Source organism: Euphorbia lathyris, chromosome 4 (genome assembly GCF_963576675.1).
Source record: "Euphorbia lathyris chromosome 4, ddEupLath1.1, whole genome shotgun sequence".
Classification (NCBI taxonomy): Eukaryota; Viridiplantae; Streptophyta; class Magnoliopsida; order Malpighiales; family Euphorbiaceae; genus Euphorbia; species Euphorbia lathyris.
The window spans coordinates 65,092,914-65,119,587 of NC_088913.1; the positions used below are offsets into that span (position 1 = coordinate 65,092,914).

The 26,674-nt window shown below is 35.2% G+C and overlaps 2 protein-coding genes across 3 annotated transcripts; both read right to left on the bottom strand.

The window, feature by feature from the left end:
* Positions 1-201: 201 nt before the first annotated feature.
* Positions 202-3,679, bottom strand: LOC136226555 (uncharacterized). Of its 2 annotated transcripts, none has more exons than XM_066015109.1 (5): positions 3,430-3,675; positions 2,937-3,003; positions 1,973-2,106; positions 1,413-1,865; positions 202-876 (listed from the first exon to the last, which is right to left on the bottom strand). In XM_066015109.1, the coding sequence occupies exons 2-5, from the start codon at positions 2,961-2,963 to the stop codon at positions 462-464; spliced, it is 1,029 nt and encodes a 342-aa protein (XP_065871181.1). In that variant the 5' UTR covers positions 2,964-3,003; positions 3,430-3,675; the 3' UTR covers positions 202-461. The 2 variants fall into 2 exon arrangements, with proteins under 2 accessions (XP_065871181.1, XP_065871182.1); XM_066015110.1 differs by having other exon boundaries at positions 740-876; positions 1,486-1,865; positions 3,430-3,679.
* Positions 3,680-9,673: 5,994 nt separating this feature from the next.
* On the bottom strand, positions 9,674-11,535 carry LOC136227997 (large ribosomal subunit protein uL29). Its single transcript, XM_066016825.1, has 4 exons — positions 11,409-11,535; positions 11,197-11,332; positions 10,464-10,620; positions 9,674-9,956 (listed from the first exon to the last, which is right to left on the bottom strand). The coding sequence occupies exons 1-4, from the start codon at positions 11,410-11,412 to the stop codon at positions 9,882-9,884; spliced, it is 372 nt and encodes a 123-aa protein (XP_065872897.1). The 5' UTR covers positions 11,413-11,535; the 3' UTR covers positions 9,674-9,881.
* Between the last annotated feature and the right edge of the window lie 15,139 nt (positions 11,536-26,674).

Consider the following 26,674-nt stretch of genomic DNA (forward strand, 5'->3'; position numbering starts at 1 on the left):
ACCAATAACTGATCATTGAAACCTTTTTATAGGGGATTCTGCTATTGCCAAGGAGCAGAAGCAGCAGCAACCTCCCAGTTGAACATATACAACTACAGCACCTATAATGTTGGTGGATACAGATCAAATATATGAACATACACATATGGCCGTTGCTAATTCAGAGTTGAACCACTTCTCATAACTTTATGAAACCTCAAGGAACAACAAACATAATATATAAAATAAAAAAATTAATAATAAGATCAACATATATATCTAGTGCAAGAATGACCTACTGCAAAATTACATAAAATCCATAGAATTTTCCCCCTTTTTTCCTGATCTAGACTTGCCTAAAGAGATGAAACCAATCCCGAACTAAAACGAGGCTTGCCAGGCCAGCTCTACTTCAAAAATCTCAACCTTCTGAAACTTTTTCTGAAGAAACCGAAAATCAACACTTTAGTCCTCGCCTAAAACTATATTAGATTAGCCCTCTTTAAGAATCTGATTGCTCCACAATAATACGGCCATATAGATTCCACAAAATCAAGATACTTATCCATGAACCACTCTTCAAATTCCTTCATCTTCTTCTTTGATAACTCTTTGTAGTCTAAGTTCTTCATGGTTATCAGAGGCCAAAATAATCGTCCTTGTACATCTTCTTTCAGCTTCCCTTGTGAAATATAGCTCGACGCCACTGAATAGTAAGTAGGGAAGTTCTTTATTAGTTTAACCGTCTGCTTAAAGCTGAAGACATAGAGTGCCCACAAAAACTGCAGCATTTTAATGTACAATACAACAACTGGTGGCCCGAATATCCACAATGGCATCAACTCCTTTGACACTTGAGCCCCGTAAATCATGTTAACTGCCAGGTATAAAGGAGCGCTGCAAATACCGCAGAAAAGTTATAAGTGAAAAAATGACAGAGATGTCACTAAATCATTTTAAACATCTAGAAGTGAAGCAGTGAAATAACAACCATTTCATTTATAGAATTTCGAGCACATGGAAGTGCAGATACTAGTCCTAACTGCTTAGCTGATTAAAACTCAATTCTAGCTCTGCATGTTTCGCAAGTGGACAAATTTGGAAAGGGATAACTGACTGAACAGGAAAGAGAGTTTTTTCGCTTGAATAATAAAATATTCTTGTTTTCGACTAACTGGCTATGGGTGAGTTATAAGTTAATTCCAATTCGACAATACTTCAATTTTTCCTTTACACAAGAAACTAACAAATTACAAAAATATCACAACGAATAGGTTGACGAGGCTGAACAATGAGTCATGGGTGTGCATATGTAAAGTTTCATTTTAAAGCTTTATTTTTATTTAGTATGAACACTAACAATATGCAACATTCATACAAAAGTCAGTAAATGCGCACATGCAGAAAGGCTTGGAAGAAATAATTGCACTTACAAAATCAGCAAGGGTGTCTTTATAGTTGCATCCAGGCCGAGAAAGTGACACCACACTGTCTTTAAAATCTCACCTCTTTTCTTGGTTTGTATAGTACTCTGAGTTTGTGGAATTTCTTCACTTGAGGATGGTTCATCTCCCATAATTTCATCTCCAACTTGACCAGATGATGGAGAGCTCAATATGCTCAACCATTTCTTGAATAACTTTATAGCAGGTGAAATTGCAATCCTCTCATTCGCTTCAGAGGTATACGAAACTGGAACACTGTGTACCTTTGGCGATCCCACTATACTCTCCCCACTTTCATTTGGTATGTAAGAAACCTTAACAGAGTTCTTGGAACCTTTGGATCCCTTTGCTCTAGTTCCTGATTCATCATTTTGAGCACTACCTTTGAACGACAAAATTTTGAAAAGTTTCATCTTGGGTCCATGAGTACAAGCTCCTAAACTGATGAAATAAATCAAAATCAGTTCCTAACATCTAGCATCCATTAGATAACAAGGAAATAGGAGATCAGAGGACATGCAGATCAGTTCCATTAAAGCATTTCTAACCTTAAACGAATATTACGCTTTACAGGAAAACGCCTATCTGTTCTTCCAGACGCATGAATTGTTGATACATGATTCCTCAATTTGAACCCCTTGGTCCATGATAAAGACCTCAGTGGAAATGTGGCACAAGAACCCTGTAAAATAGTCAAAAACAGTCTTCGAAATTCAGGAACATCAAACTTAAAGAGGCCATGGAATTATTGTATAACAAGTATTTAACAAAACATACTGCAACTAAATGCTAAACAAAGGGCCACAAAAAAAAGAAATTGGGTGCATAACCTCGTGAGCTTTAATTTTTGGTGCAGGTGTACACATAACTGAAATCTGGGAGATATCATGCTTTTGAATGGTGAGCCTAAATAATTGTCTAGTTGTGAATAGAAAACTAATAGGACTCACTGATATTTTCTCACATGTATTATTGACATTCGAATTGGAATAGTTGGACCGAAGAGGTTCACAAAAACAAATTCAAAATACATCCTTTAACAAGATTTACTTAAGTATTCTGAATTTAAGCAAAAATAACATCTACCATAGTCATGCATCAGATATCAATTTCACCAAATTCATAGACAGTGAATGAAAATAGAAAAATAAGCATTTTCAATAGGATAACGTAAAATCAAATACTAGTAAATACTATCTCAAAAGAGCAAGGTATCTATGAACCTAGCCTGGACACTCTCAAATCATTTAAACACAATAACTACAAAACTGATAGATAAACAACAATAGACTGCAGTGAACACAATTGGACCCTTTTGATAGCGAATTTGCCAAATTAAATTCATCACATTATTTCAAGGACAAATCAAAGGAATTGACCAGGTTGGCAACAAAGAATTTTAGTGCAAAGGGATTAGAGCCGAAAGCATGCCTATGAAATTTATAATTTAAGGCCTACTTTCCATTAAATACAAATATGCATAAATTGTCAGTTAGCATTTCTTGATATAACCTGAAGTTGATGAGTCACCAACGCCATCTTCCCCACTTTAGGCACCCACTCATCTACTCAAGAGGACCTAATCCAAAAAAAAGGTTCGATTAGAAAGACATGAATCAGAGCAAGCAAGCAACACAATTGATTATGCAGCCAAGTCAACGAGGATTTTTTTATTCTTAATTCGTTATTCATATGGAAACTAAAAATTTGAAGCTCCATCTAATAATGCCTAAACATACGGAAGAATTGCAAGTTCGCGTGGTGTCGGCTGAATTAAACTGATATTCCCGTTTCATCCCAAAAAAAAACATAATTGAAAACAATTTTAGCAAATTTTCTCTTCAACGCTAGTCCAAGAAGATTCAAGTTTCCCCAAAATTTTCTACGAAAAACAATTAGATAACCTAATTGAATATACCCAAAGAGGCAAAAACCCTAGCAAAAAGCAACCTAATTGAAGCCTAAATTCAAGAATTGGAGCGGAGAAGAAGAAAGATGCACAGACCTGTCCACTTGAATTCATGAGCTATCCAAAGCTGAAGCCTTTATCTGTAAGCAAGAGGTGGTAATGGCAACGAAACAAGGGGGAAATAAGGAAGAGAAGAGCTTTTGTTGCTTTTATCTTCAAACTGGATTATGATACAGAAAAGAATAGATAAAAGGAGAGAAAGGGAACTTCTTGTTTGTTTGGTTGGTGAATTTAACTAATTGATTTTGGGGTTTCATTAGAAAGTTTTCTTTTTCTTTCCTCTTTTCTTTTTTAACAGTGGATCATAATTTCCCCTTCAATTTTTCTGATAATAAAAGATTTTAGAAAAAAAGAAATAGAATAATTTAATTAAATAAAATAATTTCTAGCCGCCTCGAGTGAGGAATGACAAATTAATAATGGGCCATTGAACCCAGCCCAAACCGAATTTGAACTCTTTCAGTTTGAATTTGAACCCAGCCCAGGTCTCCAAATAGGGGTATGCATCAGTTCAAAACCGAATACCAAAATTACTAAAATAATTCACACCGACACCAAATCAAATAACATATAAAACCGAACCGAACCAAAATATTCAGTGCGGTTCGGTTTTAAACCGAATTTAATTATAAAATACATATAATAAGTAAAAATCATTATATTTTATTATTAAATTTATCTCAACAATAAAACTATTTGAAATGCATTCAAAATATATTCATATTAGCTTATTATCTCAACAAAAATAACAAAATTAAACTTGTAAATTTAAATATATATGTGTATATATAAAATAATATAAAATATGTGTAATTTGGTACGGTTTGGTTTTTTATATTTTTTGTCAAACCAAACTGAATACCGAAATACACCAAAAAATAAAATCGAGGCCGAACCAAAGTGTAAAAATACTGAACCGAAAAACTGAATTCAATCGGTTCGGTTCGGTATGTTTTTTAAACTGCACTGATGCACACCCCTAGGCTAGACAACCGATGTTTCATAATCGTAAAATTAAAACGATCGATCAAGTTAGTAACGTTCCCACCAAACAAAGATCATATCTTACTATTTCTTGCTCTCACGTGTGTTCGGGGGAAAAAAATTGTTAAATCGAACTTGCTTAATTTTTTTTTTGTATATATGCGTGTTATAATTTGAATGGTCAAGAACCAAATTTAAGTATTAATGTACAATTTCTCAAAATTAAGCTAGATTTCGTTTAATAATCCTAACATGTAAAAAAAATTGGATTTAGGGAGGGCTGAACATACAAAAAAAATTAAAAAATTTGATTTCAGATGGCCTACCTGGCCAAAAAAAAAATTAATAATTTGGATTTAAAGATAGCTAAGAGCATCTCCAACAGCCTCTTAAATTGGCTCTTAAGTTAAAATTTGAGAAGGGAGAATAAAAATCAGCTCCAACAGCCTATTAGTGGCTCCTCAAATCACTAAGAGTCTTCTCATCCTCTCTACTAATAGAGAGCCTCTCTCCACCTCTTAGTGCCTTCTAACTTCATATTTTATTAATAATTTATTATTAATAAGTCTCTCTCCTCATACTATTGGTAATATAACAATAAATAATAATTTTAATAATAAAATAATAAATAAGGAGTGAATATAAGGAGCATTGTTGGAGATGATATATCTTAGTCACTCTTAAATCACTAAGAGTCAATTATTTATATTATTTTTAGAGAGTTCACTTTAAGATGGTATACCATGATGCATGTTGTTTGCAGATGATATTGTGTTGGTTGATGAGACGAAAGAAGGCGTGGAGAGGAAGTTGGAACTATGGAGACAAACTTTAGAATCTAGAGGCTTTAAGCTGAGCCGAAGTAAGACAAAATATTTGGAATGTAAGTTTAGCGGCGATAGGAGTATGGAGGCAGGGACAATCGCACTTGATGGGAGAGTTGTTCATGCATCGGATTGTTTTCGGTATTTAGGATCTATTATACAAACGGATGGGAAAGTAGATGGAGATGTTGCTCATAGGATTAAATCCGGTTGGGCGAAGTGGAAGAGTGCTACGGGTTTTCTTTGTGACCCCAACATGCTAAATAGATTGAAGGAAAAATTCTACCGCACGGCAATCAGACCAGCACTGTTATATAGTATGGAGTGTTGGGCAGTGAAACACGGTCACACTCATAAGATGTCGGTGGCGGAGATGCGTATGTTGAGATGGATGTGTGGTCATACGAGTAAGGATCGGGTGAGTAATGAAATAATTAGGACAAAAGTAGGGGTTACATCTATTGAGAATAAAATGAGGGAAAGCCGACTAATGTGGTTTGGCCATGTAAGACAAAGAGCGCTTGATGCGCCGGTTAGGAGGACTGAAGAGTGGCAGAGGGATGTAGTGGTGAGGGGTAGGGGAAGACCTAAGCAAACTTGGAGGAGGGTGATCGAGAATGATATGAGTTTATTGGGGATTGAGGAAAATATGGTAGTGGATAGGAAAGAGTGGAGGGAGAGAATTTATGTCGCTGACACGACTTGATTTCATGGTTTTATATGATGGTTCATGTTAGCCGACCCTGAATCATTTCGGGACTAAGGCTTTGTTGTTGTTATCGTTGTTGTTTAGTCGTAATATAATTTATTAAATAATGCATTTATTTGTTCATGATAGTTTATTTTTTGGTATTTTTGTTTTAGTGTATTTCATCCAAATTTAATTATTATTTGCATTTACAATGGTTTTGAGAGTAATTTAATTTGTTTAAGATTTTTATGTTACTTTTTTGAAAAAAAAAAAATCTATTGCACAATTTTCATGTTTTATTATTTATTTGAATGTATTTGATAGTGATTTATAAGATATTTCATTAAATTTATTTGAATTTATTTCACTTTCATTGGATTTATATAATGTTGAAATTCAATGAAAGTGAATTAAATTGACAAAATTGATGTATTAATTGTTTTCATTTATTTGATTATTGAAGTTATTTTTGTTTTTGGTTATTTTAAAATATTGAGATTTGGTTTTTGGATTTTTTTTTTTTTTTTGTATGAGTTTTATGATGTTATTGATATTAATGTTTGTTGTATTGTTTTTATTTTTTTTCTATTGTTGTTGTTGTTGTTTTAAGTTGTTATGTTTAATAAACTTAGTAAGCAAAATGGTGAGTTTTGCTCAATTGAAGAGTCGCACCAAAATGCAGCATTTAGAGGTGTAATAGTTAATTGTAATTAGGGTTAGATTTGGGCAGGGGCGGAACCAAGGGGGTTAGGGGGCTCGATCCTCGGCAGGCGGTCGGAGAATTGAGAAAAAAAAAATTTAGTAATGATGTCCGGTAATATTTTGGAGAGAATTATATTAACTCTATGTAGCATTATTTCAATATTTAAAGATAGATGAGATGATTAAGGTTACTTACTTATATTTGAGAGGGTCTATGTTTGACTCATTTCAACTTCATTTTTTTAAAAAAAGTTTTTATTTATTTTAATACGTTAGAGGTTAAAAAAATTTTGTACAACCCTAACGGGCTGGACTTTGAAAATTTACCGTCAACCGCACAGTTAATTTCAATTTTTTTTGACGTTTTGGAACTTTTTTTACTAATATGTTTGAGCCCCGGATCATCCGGAGTCGTGGTTCCACCAATGGATTTGGGTATATATCAGTTTGAGTATAAAGGGGTTAAGTTACAAATTGATTTTGGAAAATATTCTTCCATTTTCCATTCTCTGTATCAATCTGAGTTCTCTTCACAATTTGTTAAAGATTTCAATACAATTTCATTATTTCTGGTATGGATGGAATTATCACTCATAAAGTAGAGAATTTCAATGAATTGCGAGCCAAGAATAAATTGACATTTATCGATGGTTCTCTACATATCTCGTCGTCGAATGATCCTAATCGTGCTACGTAGGAAAGATGTAACACCATGAACGACTTTTTGGATTACGTGTTAAATGTTTAATTTGTATATTTAGATTATTGAACAACTTTTTTTTTGTGTGTGTTTGATTCAGTTTTTTCTGGATTTTTAAAATGTGATGTTTGCCAACTTCATAAGTTCCATCAAATTAAAAGTTTAGATTCTCTTCCCTCCTATCTATAACATCTACAACAGATGGCTTTCAAGAGAGAATTAAGGAGCCTATAAAACATAAGAACAAGTTGAATGATAAGAGGCGAAAGGAGATAAGAAACTACATTAATGTAGCTTTATATGATATTTTTACTGCTAAAGTATATGAAACAAATAAAATTACATGAAGTAGTATGGCATGTATATACTTAGCTAGGAAGCTCAACATAAAATTGAGGATCATAAATTTTATAATCATTGTTTCATGCATAGGTTTCTAACTAAGTACCGAGATGTTAGGTTACTTGATGCAATATCATTTGTTTGTGTGTTTTGGATGTACATCAAACATATTCTTCGGAACTGTTTTGCATATATGTCTAGGTTTTATTAATTTGTGATTTTGATTACAAATTTGTATTTTAGGACTTTGTAAAAATAATATTGTGCATATTTATTCAAGGTTTAATACAAGTATTATTTTTGGTTCATATTTATTGCCACTTATTTTTTTATATACTAAATATTGATTTCAGTTCATTTTGTATGATATGTTGCTTATTTCTTGTGCTTTGATTTTGCAAAGAATATGTATATAATATATACAATAACAATGTTCAACTCAAGAATGTGTATAACTTGTAGATTTTGTAGTCATATTTGTGCCTTGAGAATGTGTATATAAATTCTCTCCAAAAAAAAATGTGTATATAACATTCATTTTGATGAGAATGTCTGACTAATATGCACAATATTAGTTATTTTTCAAGTTATAAGCAGTCGAAATTAACAAAAATATTGTATTTATTATTCATATTTGTAGCAGGTTATCAAAATCAATTACAATTGAACCCATATTTTCGAAGTTATTTGTTATTAGGTGCACGTTAAAAACAAGATTAACTGTAAGAGACCTATACACCTCTTACAAGATTATTTGTAATGCCCACAATTGTAATGAGTTTTGTTAACGATACAAAACGCAGTTCTCACTTTACATAAAGAAAAACAAAACACAAAATCAGAGCCATACATCTGAGAATAATTGTATCTACATGAATTTTTTTTTTTATCTTAAATTATATTCATCATGAAGCAAGCTCCACTCACAGCCAAACAGGTGGGTTATTTTATTTTATTATTATTTTCTCACAATTTTTCAATTATTCGGGATTTGGTACTATTAATTTCCAACTCAAAGTTAGTTTCTTTACATTTTTTTCCTTAATATCCAATAAAACAACTTTGAGCTAGAAATTTACAAACCAAAATTCCAAATACTTAAAAAAATGGAAAGAAAACAGATAATAATAATAAATAAACCCACAAGCTTGTTTTAAAAAGTCAAAAACAACTTCAGCTTTGTCTTTACTTTGATGGTCATGATATGTTTGATGATCAGATATTTTTTGTTGTTCTTGCCCATTTCCAAAAAGTTTAATAAAACTGCTGAAGAATAACGAGAACACAATCTTTTAAGAATGAAGAAAATAAAGAAAATACAGCTTTTTTTTTTTATAGAAATTGGGACAAGACAGATCCGATTTTTTTATAGAAATTGGGACAAAACAGATCTTGAGCGGAGAGAGCACCCATGGCCCAAGAACTGTCAAACCCACCATATATTTAAAAAAAAAGGTGAGTGTTTGAACAAGAGAAGAGGAAGGAGAACAAACAAGACGAATGGGAAGAAGAAAAGTTGAGGAAAGGTCAAGAAAAACGCAAATAAAAAATATTACAGATGTCATCATTGATAAACTTGTGACAAAGACAACTTTTAAAAATGCACAAGACAACTTCTTTAAGCAACCATTAAAAACTTATACTTGCAGTACTAGAGGGAGAAAGGGAGTGAGATGTAGAGAGAGAGAGATAGAAGCCGAAACTACAGGGTAAATTGTGCCAATGGTCACTGAAACTTAAAAACCGTTGAACTTTATTTTTCTACAGCTTTAGTTGGGAAAGGTGTAGGAGGGGAAATGAATGGATTGACTCTCCTCTGTTTAGGAGGAAAACATGGCTTTATAAGGGTTCTTCATATACTTACTATGTTTGGTTTGAAGTATTCATAAAGGAACTGTAACTATTAGAACTAATGAAACGTCCATTATATAAACATGTTTCTAGCATATGAAGAACACAAAAATAACAAAAATGAAGTATATGGAAAATAGTGTGAGAAGCATAAATCAAGACCTCTAAAAAAGTACTAGAACATGCTCAAGTTAAAATGGGTAGATATCAAAATAAAGCTTTGGAAAAGATAAAAACAAACTTTAGCAACTATTTTTCCAACATAATCTGGACCTGGCTAGAGTGAGAAGCACCCTTCCAAGTTTAGAAACATAAGATTTAACAAACAAAACTAGTCAACAAAATAGGTTTATAATTGAAGGATGCCAAAAAAGCCTACTGTGGAAATCACAACCTACACCTTAATCGCATACTTCCTCATGGGGAAGTACATTTCTCGCTTCTTCTCACGTTCAGTCTTCAACGATAGCTGCAAACAAACAGATATATAACAATCAAGAAGGCATGTTGTAAGCAAGTAATAGAACTCCACAACCAAATCAAGTATACATATTGCTCCCTTCTACGTGTTAAACACAAAGGACAACATCCAGATGCCATGAAGTTTATAAATACCGTTGGAAATAGTGCAAATTTCTTCGAATGTATTTTAGGAGATTGAGCAAATCATAATGCAACAATAACACAGCTAGGACTTAAATATCCATTCCACTTTACCAGAAACAGAATCAAGCAAACATGAAAAAGTCGTTTTATCAAGTTTGCAAGTTCCAAAAACCGTGTAGTCTATGCATGCACATTGCAATATTTCTCCTACAACGACAGTCACTGCAATAGTAGATATAAAGAACAAAGTTCAAAACCAATGTTACATGGTATATAAGAATCCCAAAATTGCCTTGCTATGGGGACATGAAAATTATACAACCAAAAAGTAAAAAAACACTAGAGCTCATAATCAGAAGTAAACAAATACCTGGTGCTTTGTGAGCCTCCTGCGGATGGCTCTGGTCTTCTTTGGACGAAGATCAAGTGGCAAGAACTTCTTGTTCTTGTATGCTTCCCTCAACGCAAGCTTCTGCTTTTGGGAGATAATGGTCAAGACTTGAGCAATGGACAACCTCACCACCTTGCTGCAATAAATCAGTATCCAATATCAAACAATAAGCAACAAATGTTACAACAAATGACAACTCTTCCAGAAGTTAAAAATAAAAATATAAACGGGCAAGTGTTAAGCATGATCGCATGTACAATGTACATCTATGTTCCTTAAAAGCAAAATCACATTTAAATTTGCTTATCAATAACTTAGATTTAATGTTTTAAAACAAAGATTAAAATACCATAGACAAGTTTAATCAATTTGAATACAAAATATAGCCAAGTAAAAGAGGAAATAGTTTAGTTCACAAATGTAACCTCTAAAAGGGCAATCTAGTTTAATTCAGAAATGTAAAACCACATGAATGGCCATTTTGGCGAAAATATTCCATAATCAAACTGGAAAGGCCAAACCTAGCTGAAAAAATATTAAAAAAAAAAAAAACAAACTGACTGCAAAATAAAACGCATCCTTACAACCACTGAAATACGAAGCAACATTGCCCACATCAATGACTAAATTTAACACAAAATAATCAATCAAACGCCAATAGATTGCGAATCAAATTTTATATGCATATGTTGAAGAGAGAGAGAGAGTATACATCTTGGAGAGTTTGTTAGGGGCACCACCGGTGACCTTAGCGACGCGAAGAAGAGCAAGTTCAGCCTTGAGATCCTTCAACTGGTTCAACAGCTCTGCCTTTGTTTTCTGTCTAAGCTCGTGTACCTTGATTCTGGCTGAAATTAGTTTCCAGAAAAAACGAAATCAGTGACAAATCGAATTCGACAACAGAATTAAACGATAAGTTCTTACCCATTTCTTACGAGCTCTCAGCAACGGCGATGCTGTCTTCTCTGCTCTGTAAGCTGAATATGAAACCCTAGACACTGAATGGGTTTATTGGAGCTTATATAAAGCTCTGTTTTAGGCTGGATTGGAGTTGTGGGCCTTTTAATTTTGGGCTTAGTTTCTGGGCTTTTTGCTAAACAAACATAGTAACTAAAAGGTTAGGTCTGTTCTTTATCACTTAATTTCAGTAACAATCAGTTCAGTTCAGCATTCAGTTTCAGCATCCAGTTTCAGCATTCAGTTTCAGTATTCAGTAATTTATCATTATTTATTATATTATAATTATTTATATTTATATATAATTTTTTATTATTATTATTATTTATCTATAATTTATCATTATTTATTATTATTATTTATAGTTTATCATTATCTATAAATTAGATAAAAGTCAAGAAATGATAGTTTATTAAAGTATATATGGTTTAATAAGAAAAAAAATTTAAAGTATGCATCCATATTTAAAAATTAGGAATTGCATCCATATTATGAATTATTTCTCAAATTTATCCAATTTATCAATGTTAGGGATAAAATTCCACCATTTTAGACGTTAGAGGTAAAATTACTTCTGACCCAAAACGTTATTTTTGCACTTTAACCCTTAATTAAAATAAGAAGTTAAGAGTTTGTATGCATATGAAGATTTGTATTTAATTTCATAGGCTTTAAATTATATATAAATTTGTGTTTGTATGTAATTTATATTTTTAATTTAAATTAGACTTATTTTTATTTAATTTCATCGGCGTTTATCGAGCCAAGATTTTATCATTCCGGACTTTTATTTGATATTCAATTTAGTTTTATCTTTAATAATATATTTATTTATTACTGATATTATTAAATTTATTAGAACCATTATTATTATTATTATAAGTTCATTAATGTCCAATATTATCATGAAAATTATTTTAAAGTCTAATATCATCATTATTGTTAAGTTCGGTTAAGTTCGGTAGCATTCAGTTAAGTTCAGTAGCATTCAGTTAAGTTCAGTATTCAGTAGTATTCAGTTAAATTCAGTTCAGTATTCAGCAGTATTCAGTTCAGTTCAATTCAATTTAGTTCAGTTCAGTTCAATTCAGTTCAGTTCAATTCAGTTCAGTTCAGTTCAGTTCAGTTTTTTTCAGCGATAAAGAACAGAGCCTTAGTTACGTACATATAAGGATGCAGTGATATTACAAGCGTCTCGTGTTTGAAAAAAAAAATCTGTGTCAAATTATAATAAATCTAAATAGATAATATTTTAAGAATTTAAAAAATTGAAATAAATCTGTGTCAAATTATCTCAAGTTTGTTTGAGAGATATGAGGGTGAGACATTTAGATAACTTATTTAGGGTCAGTTTGTTTTATCTACTTGTTTACTCAAGGTTATCAAACCCGGATAGGTCCGGTCGGTCCAACCCGGTTTGACGGTCCAACCCGGTTCGACCAGAACCGGTCACAATTCCAGACCAAAGGTGGTCCGATTGTTAAATCCTTAAAAACCGTTCAAACCCGTTCAAACCGGTTAGTTCAACCATAAACCGATTGACCCGGTGCCGGTTAAGCGGTTTGGTCCGATTTGCTTTTGGTTGATGGACTCTAATACTCATCACTACACTATCATTTCACTTATGTCTACTATTAACTAATTAAAAATAAATAATAATGTTATAACTTAAATAATTAAAATATGATTTAGTATTATTTTTTTCTATTTAGATAAATATCATTGAAAATTTATTATATTTTCTCAATATTAATACAGTTTAATTAGCATTTAAATTTTAAATATATACAAATAAATTTTAAAAATCTAATAAATTTAAATTTAAGTTGAATTATAAAATACATACTCTTATTAGCATATTTACATGTTAGTTATTAATAAAAATAATCACTATTAATTTTAAAAGTATATTTTTTAAAAATTTTATATTTATTTGTCATGTTAAATTTATTAATTTGATATCATGTTTTTGTTGGTTCCGTGTAACGTGACAAGATTAGTTCCAAAGGGTGGTTAGGAACTATTTAAAATTTTCACGTTAAGCCTGACTTATATTTTTAACAAATACTTTTATTAAGTCTCTTAGCACCGTGATGCTTGTTGGTCCCGTGTGATTAGTTCCAATATGGGGTTAGGAACTAATATAACTTTTTCTATTTTAATTAAGTTGACTTAATATATTTTCTTGAGTTAGTTAACTCAGCTTTGGTGAGCACGGCCGATTATAGTGTAAGACAGCTTTAGTCAGATGTTGACTAAAACTATTTTACGTATGAGTTGGGAATTGACACTGTTGTGGTCAGCTTCCAACTCAGCACTCTTATTTACTCAGTGTCAGTTTTAAACAATTTTATATGCTGAGTAAATATGACAAGCAACATATATATATATAAAGAGAGAGTTAGAAATTACTCAGTACGACTTATCCTGGTTCGGCCTCTCCGCCTACGTCTAGTCCCCAGAGTCCCTCCGGGCTTTTTAAATCCAATACTGAGCTCTTTAAAGGTAGAGCACAAACCGTTTACAAAGCAGTTGAATATGCAAGAGTACCTTCCTTTATTCGTCTACTCAACTCCTACTAAGTGCTATAACCGAACACTTAGGTTTCTCTATCACTGAGTATTTACAACCAAACACTCAGCACAACACTCTCAATTTACAATTGATACAAATTGTTCTTTTCGAATGAAGAACACTTTAGATGATTACAAGATCACTCTAGCTTTTACACAGAATAGAAAAGTTGGTGTAAGATCTCTTTTGTTTTGATGTGTCTTTTTGCTTGTATTTTTCTCACTTGTATTTTCTGTATGATTCAGCAATGTTCCAAGAGGTTTACTTGTCTCTTTATAGTTGTAATCTGAAGATCAAATCATTTGAATTTGATTTGCCCGTTGAATCCAAAACGGCTCTTTTGGGAGACAAGACTCTGGTCAGCTTTAGGCTTGCAGGCCAATCCTGTCGTCTGATTTCCTCAGGTGTCAGGCTTGTCCTTTTCTTGCAGTTTTGTCTTCTTGTACAGGTTTCGTCTTTTAGCTAACGGACGTTTGACCCATGCATCTCGAAATTATTTCTGTGTGTAATTCTGAGGTTCCTATTATTGGTTCAGACAGTTGTCGGACTTGTCTTTTAGCTAACGGATCATTGGTGCTGTCCTGAAGATCACTCGACATGACTTTGTTATTCGTTATCAATTCAGATACTGAGTTCTCTTTTACTCAGCTTCCACGGTCAGCTTCGTTCTGCAAGACATAGTTCTCAAGAAGTCTTTTCTACTTTTGATACTGAGTTCCGTTCCACACAGCTTCTTGATTTTTAAGCTTCTGTTCTGAAGATGACTTGTCTTTTCTTACGCTGAGTTCCACTCTACTCAGCTTGTGCCGTGATATCATGCTGACTTCGTCTTGTCTTACTTTTTATTTATATTTATATTTATGCTCAACATTGAACAAACATATTAGTACAATTAAATCAAAGCACTTAAATTTAATTGTTCCTTAATCATGGATTAACTTAAATGATTTTGTCAAATCAAAATCGTGTGGAAAAGTGTTTCAACAATGCTGAGCAAAATCAGAGGCAAGCTTAGTCAACTGCTGACTAAAACTGCTTCTGCTATGAGTCAGGAGATAGCACTTAAGTCTATTCCTGAACTCAGCTCTCAGATCACTCAACTCAGCTTATGTTCTTTTTAGCGTTTTACTAGGCAATACACAGCAAGCAATATATAAAGGAGTAAAGGGTTAGAAAGATATTACTCAACAGATTTATCCTGGTTCGGCCTCCTTGCCTACGTCTAGTCCCCGGAATCCTTCCGAGCTTTTTGAATCCACTACTGAGCTCTTTCAGGTAGAGCACAAACCTTTTACAATAGCTATTGAGTATACAAGAGTACCTTCCTCTATTCTTCTACTCAATACTATCTCTACTGCTGAGTGCTATAACCGAGCAACTCAGCTTCTCCTTTCTAAACTCTAGAAATGATAAAGTGTTTGTTCTAACAAATTGAAGAACACTTTAGATGAATAAATCAATCTGGGCTTTTACACAAAAATAAGAATTGGTGTAAGAATTGCTTTGCTTTTCAAGACAGAAACTTGAAGTTGCTATTTGGTCAGCATCGAATGAAGCATTTGAGAGGCCTATTTATAGTGACAGCTGAGACTCTAGTCATTTCGAATTTCGAAATAACTGTTGGAGGGAAACGGCTTCCTGTCGCTTTCGCTCGGTCAATGCTCAACGTCTTCGGCCAATAAGAACGTTGCATCTTCTGTCTTCGTCAGGGATCAGTTGCTTTTGCTCAGGCTCGACAGAGTGTCTCCACATTTTTGGAAAAGTCTTCCAGACAGACTTTGTCTCCAAGTTGTTCAGGTCAGCTGCTGACCTGACTTCCTTGTCTGCTTGACTCGGCAGCTTCGGTATGAAGCAATTGAGAACTTCCTTCTCGATTCTTCTAACTACTGGGCTAAGCTTGGTTCTGCTGGGCCGCAAGGCTTGTATATGTTGACTGGGCTTTGACCTTCTCTTGTGGGCTTTTGGGCCTGATCTTTTAATGTCTTTAGTTCTTATAAATCAATTAACTCAACATTGAACAAACACATTAGTATGAATAAATCAAAACATTTAAATTTAATGTGTTGGAATATTTTATCATGGCAATTTAAATATAATTTAAATAATTTTGTCAAATCAAAATCATGTGGAAATGTGCTTCAACAGTTTTGATATTAAATAAATGTTATTATATTAGTACAACTTTTATGAATATAGTTGATATTATACTATGTTATAAGATTAAATATGAATAAAAATATAATTTCCACATGATTTTTGAATCCCGGTTAAACCTCAAACCCTTGACCCTTTGTCTTTTCCGGTTGTTTGACCGGTCTGATTTTGACAACCATGTGTTTACTGTATGTTGTTACGGTTTACTGTTTGCTGTTGCTATTTGTTGTTTGTTGTTTCGGTTTGCTGTTTGCTGTTGGAAAAAGCTGCTTTTCCAAAAAGCAGAGGTTCTTTGTTTTTGTAAAAGACTGCTTTTACAAGACACCTAATGCGGCTTTTCAGATATAAAAGGCAAACATGAGGTCACTAACCAAACACCTAAAACTCTCCTTTTTGAAGTGGAAATGCAAACATGAGCATGAAAATGAGCAACCAAACCCCCCTTTATATGGAAAAGTCTAATTTGTCCCTCAAATTTTATTATTTATTCTATTTGTTATGTTTTAAAAATTTAGTAGGGTTTCAAAATATTTTTTAAGTTAATTTTAATCTTTGAACTTTTGAAAACTTAAGTTTGTCAGTATATTATTATAGTATCAATGTGGAATGAAATTAATTAAATTCAATCTATCATCTTAAATATATTAGTATTTTATTTTTTTGTGTTTAAAAAAATTAATACAGTGTTCTAAGAGTTTCTCAAGTTAGAATGATAGATAAATGTGTCTTCTATGCTTACTGACAAAGTAAGCATTACTTCGTTTTTTCACTGTTAAATGATGGAGTGTAAAATTAAATATTCAAGAAAGAAGAGAAATGTATCGCGATACCGCCGCCGCCATCCCGTCCATCAGCACCTCCGCCGCAGGGACCTGTTAGCTTCGTCACCGGCCCGCAGTCTCTCTCCGCCGTCGTCGGTTTGTGGGAGGTCGTTTGTCCTTCCGGCGCTATGGTGTCTGTGGGGGTTTTAGTTTATCGCACGGTTTCAGTCCCTCTCGTGCGGGGTTTCGATTTGTCCGATCTTGAGGGTTTTCTGATCCTCCGCTTCTGCCGCCGCCTTCTCCGCCGCCCGTCGGTGCTGGTGAGCCTCTCTCGCCATTCCTCTGGTTCAGGGACGTTGTTGGTCTCGGTTCTTCATCCTGTTCGGTTCCGTCTCTACCGTTTAGGTAGCCGGGTTAGTTGTTTCTATCTTGATCTCTCTGTTTAGTCTTGGCTGGATATTGTGCTGCACTTGGGTGTTTTAATTGCTTGGCTTCGCCTTGGCTCTTGTTTTGCTCAGTGTTGTTGACATTGGTCAGTGTATTGGATTTTAGAGTTGTCTGTTTGGTGCTTAGGCTTGGGTGTTTTGCTGTTTGGGGCTGTTTTGATTGGGTTGAGTGCCCTGCTTTTTGTTGGTGGCCTGCTGTCCGGCATTTCTGTTCTCTTAGTTTTGTTGATAATTATGGCTGGTGTGGAGAAAGCAATAGGCAACTTGTCGTTGTCAGATGGTGAGGAGGAAGCTCTTGACCTTAGTGGTCCGTCTTCCAATCCTATTGCTAAAAATGGAGGCCTAACCTTGATTGGTAGGTTTCTCACAGAGCGCTCTATTAACACTATAGCCATGAAGACTAGAATGGCCACAATATGGAGGCCAGGCAGGGGAGTGGCTATATCAGAGATCTCCAATAATAAATATGTATTTGAATTTTACCATGCTATTGACTTGGCACGTGTGGTGGAAGGGGGCCCTTGGTCTTTTGATAATCATTTGCTTGTGGTTTCTCTATGGAAAGATGAACCGTCACCCGACTTGGTTGATCTGTATATTGCCGATTTCTAGGTTCAGATTTATGACTTGCCTATTGGGTCTATGTCGGAGGGAGTGGGTAGACAGATTGGGGATTTCATTGGTAAATTTCAGGCTTATGACATCAATAATAACACCGGGTTACGTAGGCAATTTATGAGGCTAAGAGTCTCTATTAATGTGAGGAAGCCGTTAAAGAGGATGAAGAAAATTCGTAAAGGGAAGGAGGAGTGGGCTTATATTTCGTTCAAATATGAAAGACTGGGATCGTTTTGCTATATATGCGGCCTGTTGGGGCACACTGATAGATTTTGTGACAAGATCTTCACTCTGAAACCTGAGGAGATCACCAGGGAGTGGGGGGAATGGTTGAAGGCGCCTGTTCACAGGGGCGGGGATGTGTTGAGTGTGAAGTGGCTGAGAGAACCGAGTAGTCAGGCTATGACCTTCAATTCTAGGGGTGGATCTACCTTGGAAAACACTGTTAAAACTCTGAAAGCAGGGCAATCGAGTGGGTAAGGAAGCCGGGAAGGAGAATATTCCCGGGGGTCAGGAGGGAGCAAAGCTGAAGGGTAAAATGGTAGTAGGAATAGGGAACCCAATTATTCAGCCAGTGCAGGAGGGGGAGATAGTGAATATGGCAGTGGATAGTGATGAGGAGGGACTTGAGCTGGCAGATGATCGAAAGCGTAGGCGTGTAGGCCCAGATTCGATATCAGTCCAGGCTATTGTGAATAAGCTGTAGGGGAATGGGTCTGATCGGGTACTTAATACTCCGAAGGGGACAGTTTCTACAAGCCTAGTTGATTCTTCTTCTTCACATGATACAGAAACGGCGAGGTCTGTGGAGCAGGCCCGCCGAGGATTATGAATTGCCTAAGCTGGAACTGCCGGGGGTTGGGGAACGCCCGGGCAGTTCGGTCTCTCGGTGAGCTTGTTAAGACAAGTAAGCCGGATCTGGTGTTCCTGATTGAAACTTTAGTTACTAAATCCTGTATTAATGGGCTAAGGAGGAAGTTTGGCTTTGAAGGTTCTTTTGCAGTCGATTGTAGAGGTAGGAGTGGGGGTATTGCCCTAATTTGGAGGAAGTCTGATATGGTTTCAGTGGTTTCTTTCTCTGATCACCATATTGAAGTTCAGATGCATGATGCTGAGAAGGGGGATTGGAGGTTGGTAGGGTTCTATGGACAGTCTAATCGAGCCAATCATGTGTGGTCCTGGAGTCTCTTGACTCAATTGTGTTCATGCTTGATTCTACCTTTACTGGTTATTGGGGATTTTAACTGCATTCTTTCTGATTCAGAGAAGGTTGGGGGCCCATGCTACCCTCAAGGGTTGATGCGCCGGTTCAAGGAGACGGTGGAAGAGAATCTTTTGATTGATCTCCCTACACAGGGCAGTCAATTTACGTGGGAGAGGAGTCGGGGTTCTAGACTGTGGGTCAGGGAGAGGCTGGATAGGCCTATGGTCACTAGTGCCTGGGCGGACAGATTCCCAGCTCATCGGCTTCGTACTTTGATCTCATCTTATTCCGACCATGCACCCATTTTCCTAGAGTTCGATGATCCGGTTAGTAATGAGAGGCGTAGCCACTTTCGATTTGAACAAGAGTGGCTTTTAGATCCTGAGTTCAAGGTGTTGGTGAGAACCTATTGGCTAAGTAGTAGCTGTCAAAACCTTGCTGCAAAGCTGGCTACCTGTGCCAGCAGCATGGAACAATGGGGAAAGAAGTATCGACTGAGGTTTAGAAAGCAAATTGAGGGATGCAAGAAGAAATTGGATAGGCTTGTGGATAGCAGTGTCCCGGCGGATGTGGTCAGCTTCCTTCAGGCCAAGAGTTGAATTCCCTTCTTGAGTGTGAAGCTATACATTGGCAACAAAGGGCCAAGAATTTCTGGCTACAGGAGGGAGATCAAAATACTAAGTTTTTCCATGCCTGTGTCAAAGCTAGAAAGCAGAGGAACACCATTCGCAGGCTTAAGGATATGAATGGTCTGGTAGTGGAAGGAGTGAATGATATGGGGAATATTGCCAAAGATTATTTCTCTGATCTGTTTGCAGGCCCTACTAGCCCATGCTATGATGCCGTGGATACTCTTGTCCCGCGTGTTACGCCTGAAATGCAGGCTGACCTGTGCTCCCCTTTTTCTTTTGAAGAATTCAAGACTGCCATGTTTCAAATGCATCCTGATAAGTCTCCTGGTCCTGATGGGTTAAACCCGGGGTTCTTTCAACATTTTTGGGACCTCATTGGCCCCGAGATTGTTAACGCATGCAAGGGCTATCTGGCGAGTAAGGAATTTCCTCCACATCTAAATGACACAATAATTGTTCTTATCCCTAAGATTGATAGGCCTGAATGTATGAAGGATTTTCGCCCTATTTCCCTGTGCAATGTGCTTTATAAATTGATTGCCAAGGTCCTAGCCAACAGGCTCAAGATTGTGTTACCTTTCCTGGTATCTGAATCTCAATCTGCTTTTGTCCCTGGCAGGTCTATATCTGACAGCATTATGGTGGCCTTTGAGTCTTTACACTTTATAAAGAGGAAGAATAGGGGTAGAATCGGTGAGGTGGCTCTAAAATTGGATATTAGCAAGGCCTATGATAGGGTCGATTGGACTTTCCTGAGACTTGTTATGCAAAAATTAGGCTTTCCTGGGCTGTGGATTGATTGGATCATGTTATGCATTACTACCGTGGAGTACTCTATGTCGATTAATGGTACATTTGTGGGCCCGATTAAACCTGGAAGGGGTCTGAGACAAGGCGATCCCCTATCGCCGTACCTTTTTATACTGTGTGCCGAAGTCTTATCTAGCCTGATTACAAGGGCGGCGAATGAGGGTTCCCTCCATGGGTGCCTCATTGCTAGGGGTGCGCCAACTATTACACACTTGTTTTTTTTGCAGATGACAGCTTCTTGTTCTTCAGGGCCTCTATGGACGAGTGTAACAAAATTGGGATGATCCTATCTGAGTATGAGGTAGCTTCTGGCCAGGCTATCAACCTGCAAAAATCTGGAATTTTCTTTAGTCCGAATGTTGGCCTGGAACTGCGAAATGAGGTATGTAACTCTCTTCAGGTTTTTCATCCTCTGGATACTGGTCGCTACTTGGATCTCCCTTCACTTATTGGGAAGTCCAAAGTCGCAATTTTTAGTTTCCTTAAAGATAGACTTAGGAAGAGGTTAAGTGCGTGGTCCTTTAGATTCCTTTCTGCTGCGGGCAAGGAAGTGCTAATTAAGGCGGTTGCTCAGGCTCTGCCAACTTTTTGTATGAGTGTGTTTAAACTTCCTAAATCCCTTTGCCTGGACTTGGAGAAGATTATGAATTCCTTTTGGTGGGGTATGAAACCAGGGGGCAGGAGATCGATTCATTGGCAAAGTTGGGATAGGCTTAGTAGGGATAAGAAAGAGGGAGGTTTGGGTTTTAGGAGCCTCCAAAAATTCAATCTTGCCTTATTAGGTAAACAGGCCTGAAAATTGATGGTTACTCCAAATTCTTTAGTGGGTAGAATGTTCAAAGCTAAATATTTCCCTAGAGACCCTTTTCTTTCCTCCAAATTGGGCAATAATCCTAGTTTTGTTTGGGGGAGTGTTTGGAGAGCCATTGAGGTATTGAGACTGGGTGTTAGATAGAGAATTGGGGATGGTAAGTCAATATATGTGTGGAAAGACCCATGGGTGAATACTGTGGCACCTTTTAGGACCCATGGTGAGGCTGTCATTCAGCAGGATGATACAAAAGTGGCTGACCTGTTTATTCAGGGTAGGAAAATCTGGGATAGAGGGAAGGTGGAAGAGCTGTTGTCTGAGGCAGATGCCAGAATTGTGTGTAGGATGGTATTACCAACAAGAGAAGTAGAAGATGGACCAATGTGGAATTTTACCAAAAATGGCATGTACACAAGTAAATCAGGATATAGAGCGCTTTGTGATGGATATGGTGGTGAGAATCAGGATGATGGGTGGAGTAGAATTTGGAAGATGCATGTCCCCCTAAAAGTTAGAATGTTTGTGTGGAAGTTGGCTTCGGGTTGCGTGGCCACTAGACATAGACTGGCAGGGAGGGGGTTGTCAATCCCAATGCAGTGTCCCTTCTGTCACTCTGATACTGAGCATGACCATCACCTCTTTGTGGATTGTGTATACGCCCAAGAATGTTGGAACCTATCCGGGATCAATACGGATGTATTCCAACCTGATTATCTAACGGGTTCTATTTTGCAGGTACTTTTGTCCAATGATCAGGAGACCATAACCAAGATGGCAATGACGCTTTGGGTCATTTGGAATCAAAGGAATCAGATAGTCTGGGAAAGCAAAATCCAACTACCAGAAATGGCAATCTCTCTTGCGGGTAACTACCTTGCTGCCTGGCGCCAGTCCCAACTGAAGAACCTCCCTGTGGCTGGCTGTCTGTCACCTGTCCATGCCCTTAGTGGTCCAATCCGAAGCCGGCATCGCACAGATTCGCCCAAATCCACCTCCTCGGGCAAGCCAACCGGTCACCGTCCGCCCAGTTGCGCTACGAAGGTTGCCCATTTCCATCACCAGCGACGCCAATGCCAACGTTCACACTTCTGCCCATCGCATTGAACATTCAGCACGGGCGACAGTGCCACAGGTACGACATATTAGCTGGTCTCGCCCCCCTTTCGGCTTTGTCAAATGCAATTGTGACGCGGCTACCTTTAAAGCTGAGTCTCGAAGTGGGGTGGGAGCTTTACTTAGATCTTCTGATGCATCCTTTATGGCTTGTCGTAGTCGCATAATCCCAATTGTTGATGATATTAGGGAAGCTGAAGCATTAGCTCTACGTGAGACATTGCATTGGTGTGTCCATCTTAATTGTATTAATGTCTTGTTTGAAAGTGACTCCTTGAGTGTGGTTAATAGTGTCAAATCGGTTGATCTAGACTTGTCTGTTTATGGGTCAATTATTCAGGATTGTAAGGTGTTGCTAAGTAGTCGACACGATTACAAAGTGTCTTTTTCTCCACGCCTAGCGAACAGGGGCGCTCATGTTGTTGCACGACATGTCATGTCCAATGCTAGCGAGTTCGTATCTTTTTCTGCTCCGGTATGGTTGCAGGAAACTATTGTTGCTGATTCGATTTAAGGAATGAATTTCTTCTTGGTTAAAAAAAAATGATGGAGTGTAAAATGTATTCAATTATGAAAATACATAAAGTAGATTATTAATGTGAAATTTAATTAATTTAATTCTACATTAATATTAAAATAATATATATATATATATATATATATATATATATATATATAGATTATTTAAATTTGGATAGTACCAAACCTAGATAATAAATCAACTAAGTAGATTAAGTTGGATGTATATTATTACTAGAAAATTATAATTCCATTGGTGTGCTTGGCATTAAATAAGTACATCATCCATCGTCACTCAGCCCTCATCATTTTGACATTTTAAAAGAAATAATATCTTCTAGTTCTACATTTCAGAAGAATTTGACAAGCATAATTAATATATCTAAAATGAAGAAATAAATTCCAAAACTCTTAGAAAAACAGATTTTCAATATACAAGAAAAAAATTAAGGTACAAAATATCTATGATGTTTTGGGTGAGGAGCAATATTATTCCTAACATCTAAAATGGTTTAATTTTATCTCTAATATTAGAAGTCAAAAGCAATTTTATCTATAATATTGACAAATTAGGTCAATTTTAAAAAATAATTCATCAAATTATCTTCTCGGTCATGAATCTTGTCATCTACACTTTATATGTGCGTCATTTTATCAGTAACAAATCACAAACATACGTTGGGATGTGAAAAAAATAAAAAAATATACTGTCTTTTGTATAAATTGGACAAAAAAATTCAAAAAAATCATCGAATTTATAAATATTAATCTTCAATTCTATTATTAAATTATAAAAAACATGAAATCATTTTTTAGAACGAATTGATATGCAATTGGTGTAGAATAAGGAAAAAAATATTTGTGTTTTATAATAGGGGTAAAACTTATCCAAATTATCAACATTAGGGGTAAAATTGCACAATTTTAGACGTTAGGATTAAAATTGATCCTAACACAAAATATTAAAACATTAAAGATATTTTTGCACCTTAACCCAAAAAAAAAAGTAAAAATTTATATTTCATAATACCTTAATAATGATGAGAAACTTCATAAATAAATTTGATACAAGTATTATGAAGTGCTATAATACATAACTTTACACTAACACTTATAGCACTTTATCATTTGGCACACTAAATTTTTAATTGGATATATTATACACCTTAATTTGACTATTTTATAATTCCAACACCCCTAATTATTGAGTTGACATTTTAACAAGCTGACATAGCTTGGAGAAAATTTACAAATATTGGAAACATGTAAATGTATAAATAAACATAAACTTTCGATGGATTTATGGAGAAAATTTACAAATATTGGAAACATGTAAATGTATAAATAAACATAAACTTTCGATGGATTTATTATGGATAATATGCATTAATAAATGGTATTCAATATTTAACATGTTTCACACTTTAATACTCGATTTTTACTTTGCGAATAAAAATATATAAAACCTAAAGATAATCTAAAACTAAAATACAGGGTTAAACTATGTTTACTTTGTTTTTACTTTGATTTTGACAAAATAAACTTTATTTTGTTTTTTTTACCATTGGATATACAATTCAAAAAGTAGACCCACTTAATATAAAATGACAATTTTACCTTTAAAAACTTTATCATTATTTTTCTAAGTTTTGCTCTCCTCCTTTTTAGTCCTTCTCTCTTTAAGATGTGATTCATTTTTCCTTTTAACTTTCTACTTCTCCTACTTTCCTTTATCTCTTCTTCTTCTTCTTCTTCTTCTTCTTCTTCTTCTTCTTCTTCTTCTTCTTCTCCACACAAATATCATCATAACAAGATTTTTAATTCTTGTGGTTAAACATGTCTTGATTCTGCAAGAATTTCAGAGAACTAAGTCCTATTAGTCTCATTCTAAGTGATCTCACGTTACTCTTATATAGGTGATTTCTATTGCTCAGAATTATACGTACAATGTATCAATAAAAGCATAGTTTAATCTTTTTCCATTTTTATTGTTTATATAATCGGAATAGATTTAGGTTAAACCCCACAATGACCATAAGGTTTGTGTAATTAGGTTGTCCATTTGAATCTAAATCTTGATATTTCTAATTGACAAGGCATGATTTTTCTTCACATAATACCTTAAATTGTAATAGGTTTTAGTCTCATTCCTTTCTATGTTTTTTCAGCTTGATCTAAGTTTAACCTTTGCGGATCCACGGTATTATCCTTTGATCCAACAAAACCAAGAACGATAATACCCATTGAGATCAATTGTCTAATAGCGTTATGTCACGACGCATGTGTTGATATTTACCATTATATATCACGTTTTGTGTTCTGTTAATCGTTGCTTGATTATCACAATGTATGCAAATTGTGGATATATGCTTCAACCATATAGGAATATCCTCCAAAAAGTCTCATAGCCACTCAGCTTCTTCTTTGGTTTTATCTAAGGCTACAAACTCAGACTCCATATTGATTTAGTTATATCGTTTATCTTGAGGATTTCCAAGACACTATTCCTCCTACTAGAGTAAACATGTATCCACTTATGCCTTTGATTTTTTATATCAAATATCCAACTTTCATCAGGGAATCCTTCTAACACAACATGTTCTCTCATATAGTCTAATCCGTAATCACGAGTGTACCGTAAATATCGAAGCATTCTTACAATGGTTTTCCAGTGAATTTCCTATGGATTACTTATATATCTACTTAAACTATTGACAGTAAAAGAAATAGCAGGCATTGTACAACTTATGAGATACATTAGACTATCTATAATACTTGCATATTCCACTCGGTCAACGCTTTCACCTTTATTCTTAGATAAATATTGGTTGTTTTTCAATGAACTCGCTAATAATCTTGTCCACGTAGTGTAATTAAGTTAAGGAAGAGCTTTAGGTGAACGTTGAATTGGATGACCAAAATCACATTTGTGAGTCTGATATCTTTCATATTAAACCGCAAGTTTAATATATCATTGGTACTCTTCACCATCTTGTCAATACTTCCCACAATGAGTATGTCATCAACATACAAACACATAACTATATCCTTCATTTGTAGTTTTGACGTAAATACATTTGTCACACTCGTATATTTGATAGATGTTTTCCATCATGACATCATCAAACTTTTTATGTGATTATTTTGGTTCTTGGTTTAATCCATATAAAGACTTCACCAATTCACGGATTTCTCTTTCCTAACCTAGAGCTACACAACCTTCAAGTTGTTCACTGTAGATCTCTTCATCCATATCTCCATTCAGGAAAGTTGTCATAACATCCATGTGATGTACTTCAAGATTTCACAAAGCGACGATTGTAAGTATCATCAGAATAGACATTTTCCTAAACACGAGAGAGTACATGTTAAAGTAATCAAGGCCTTTTTTTCTATAACTTTTTTATAAGGAGAGAACTGAAGTAAGGAGAGAAATAAACAGAAAGGGGAGGTGATGGCCAAAGATTTGACCGTATGAGATGGACGAACAAAAAAATCCGAAGAGAAGTGAAGGAAGGATTATTAAAATATGAAAACTTTTATATTTTTTTATTATAAAATAATATTTACTTGTTTAGTCTTTTTAATACA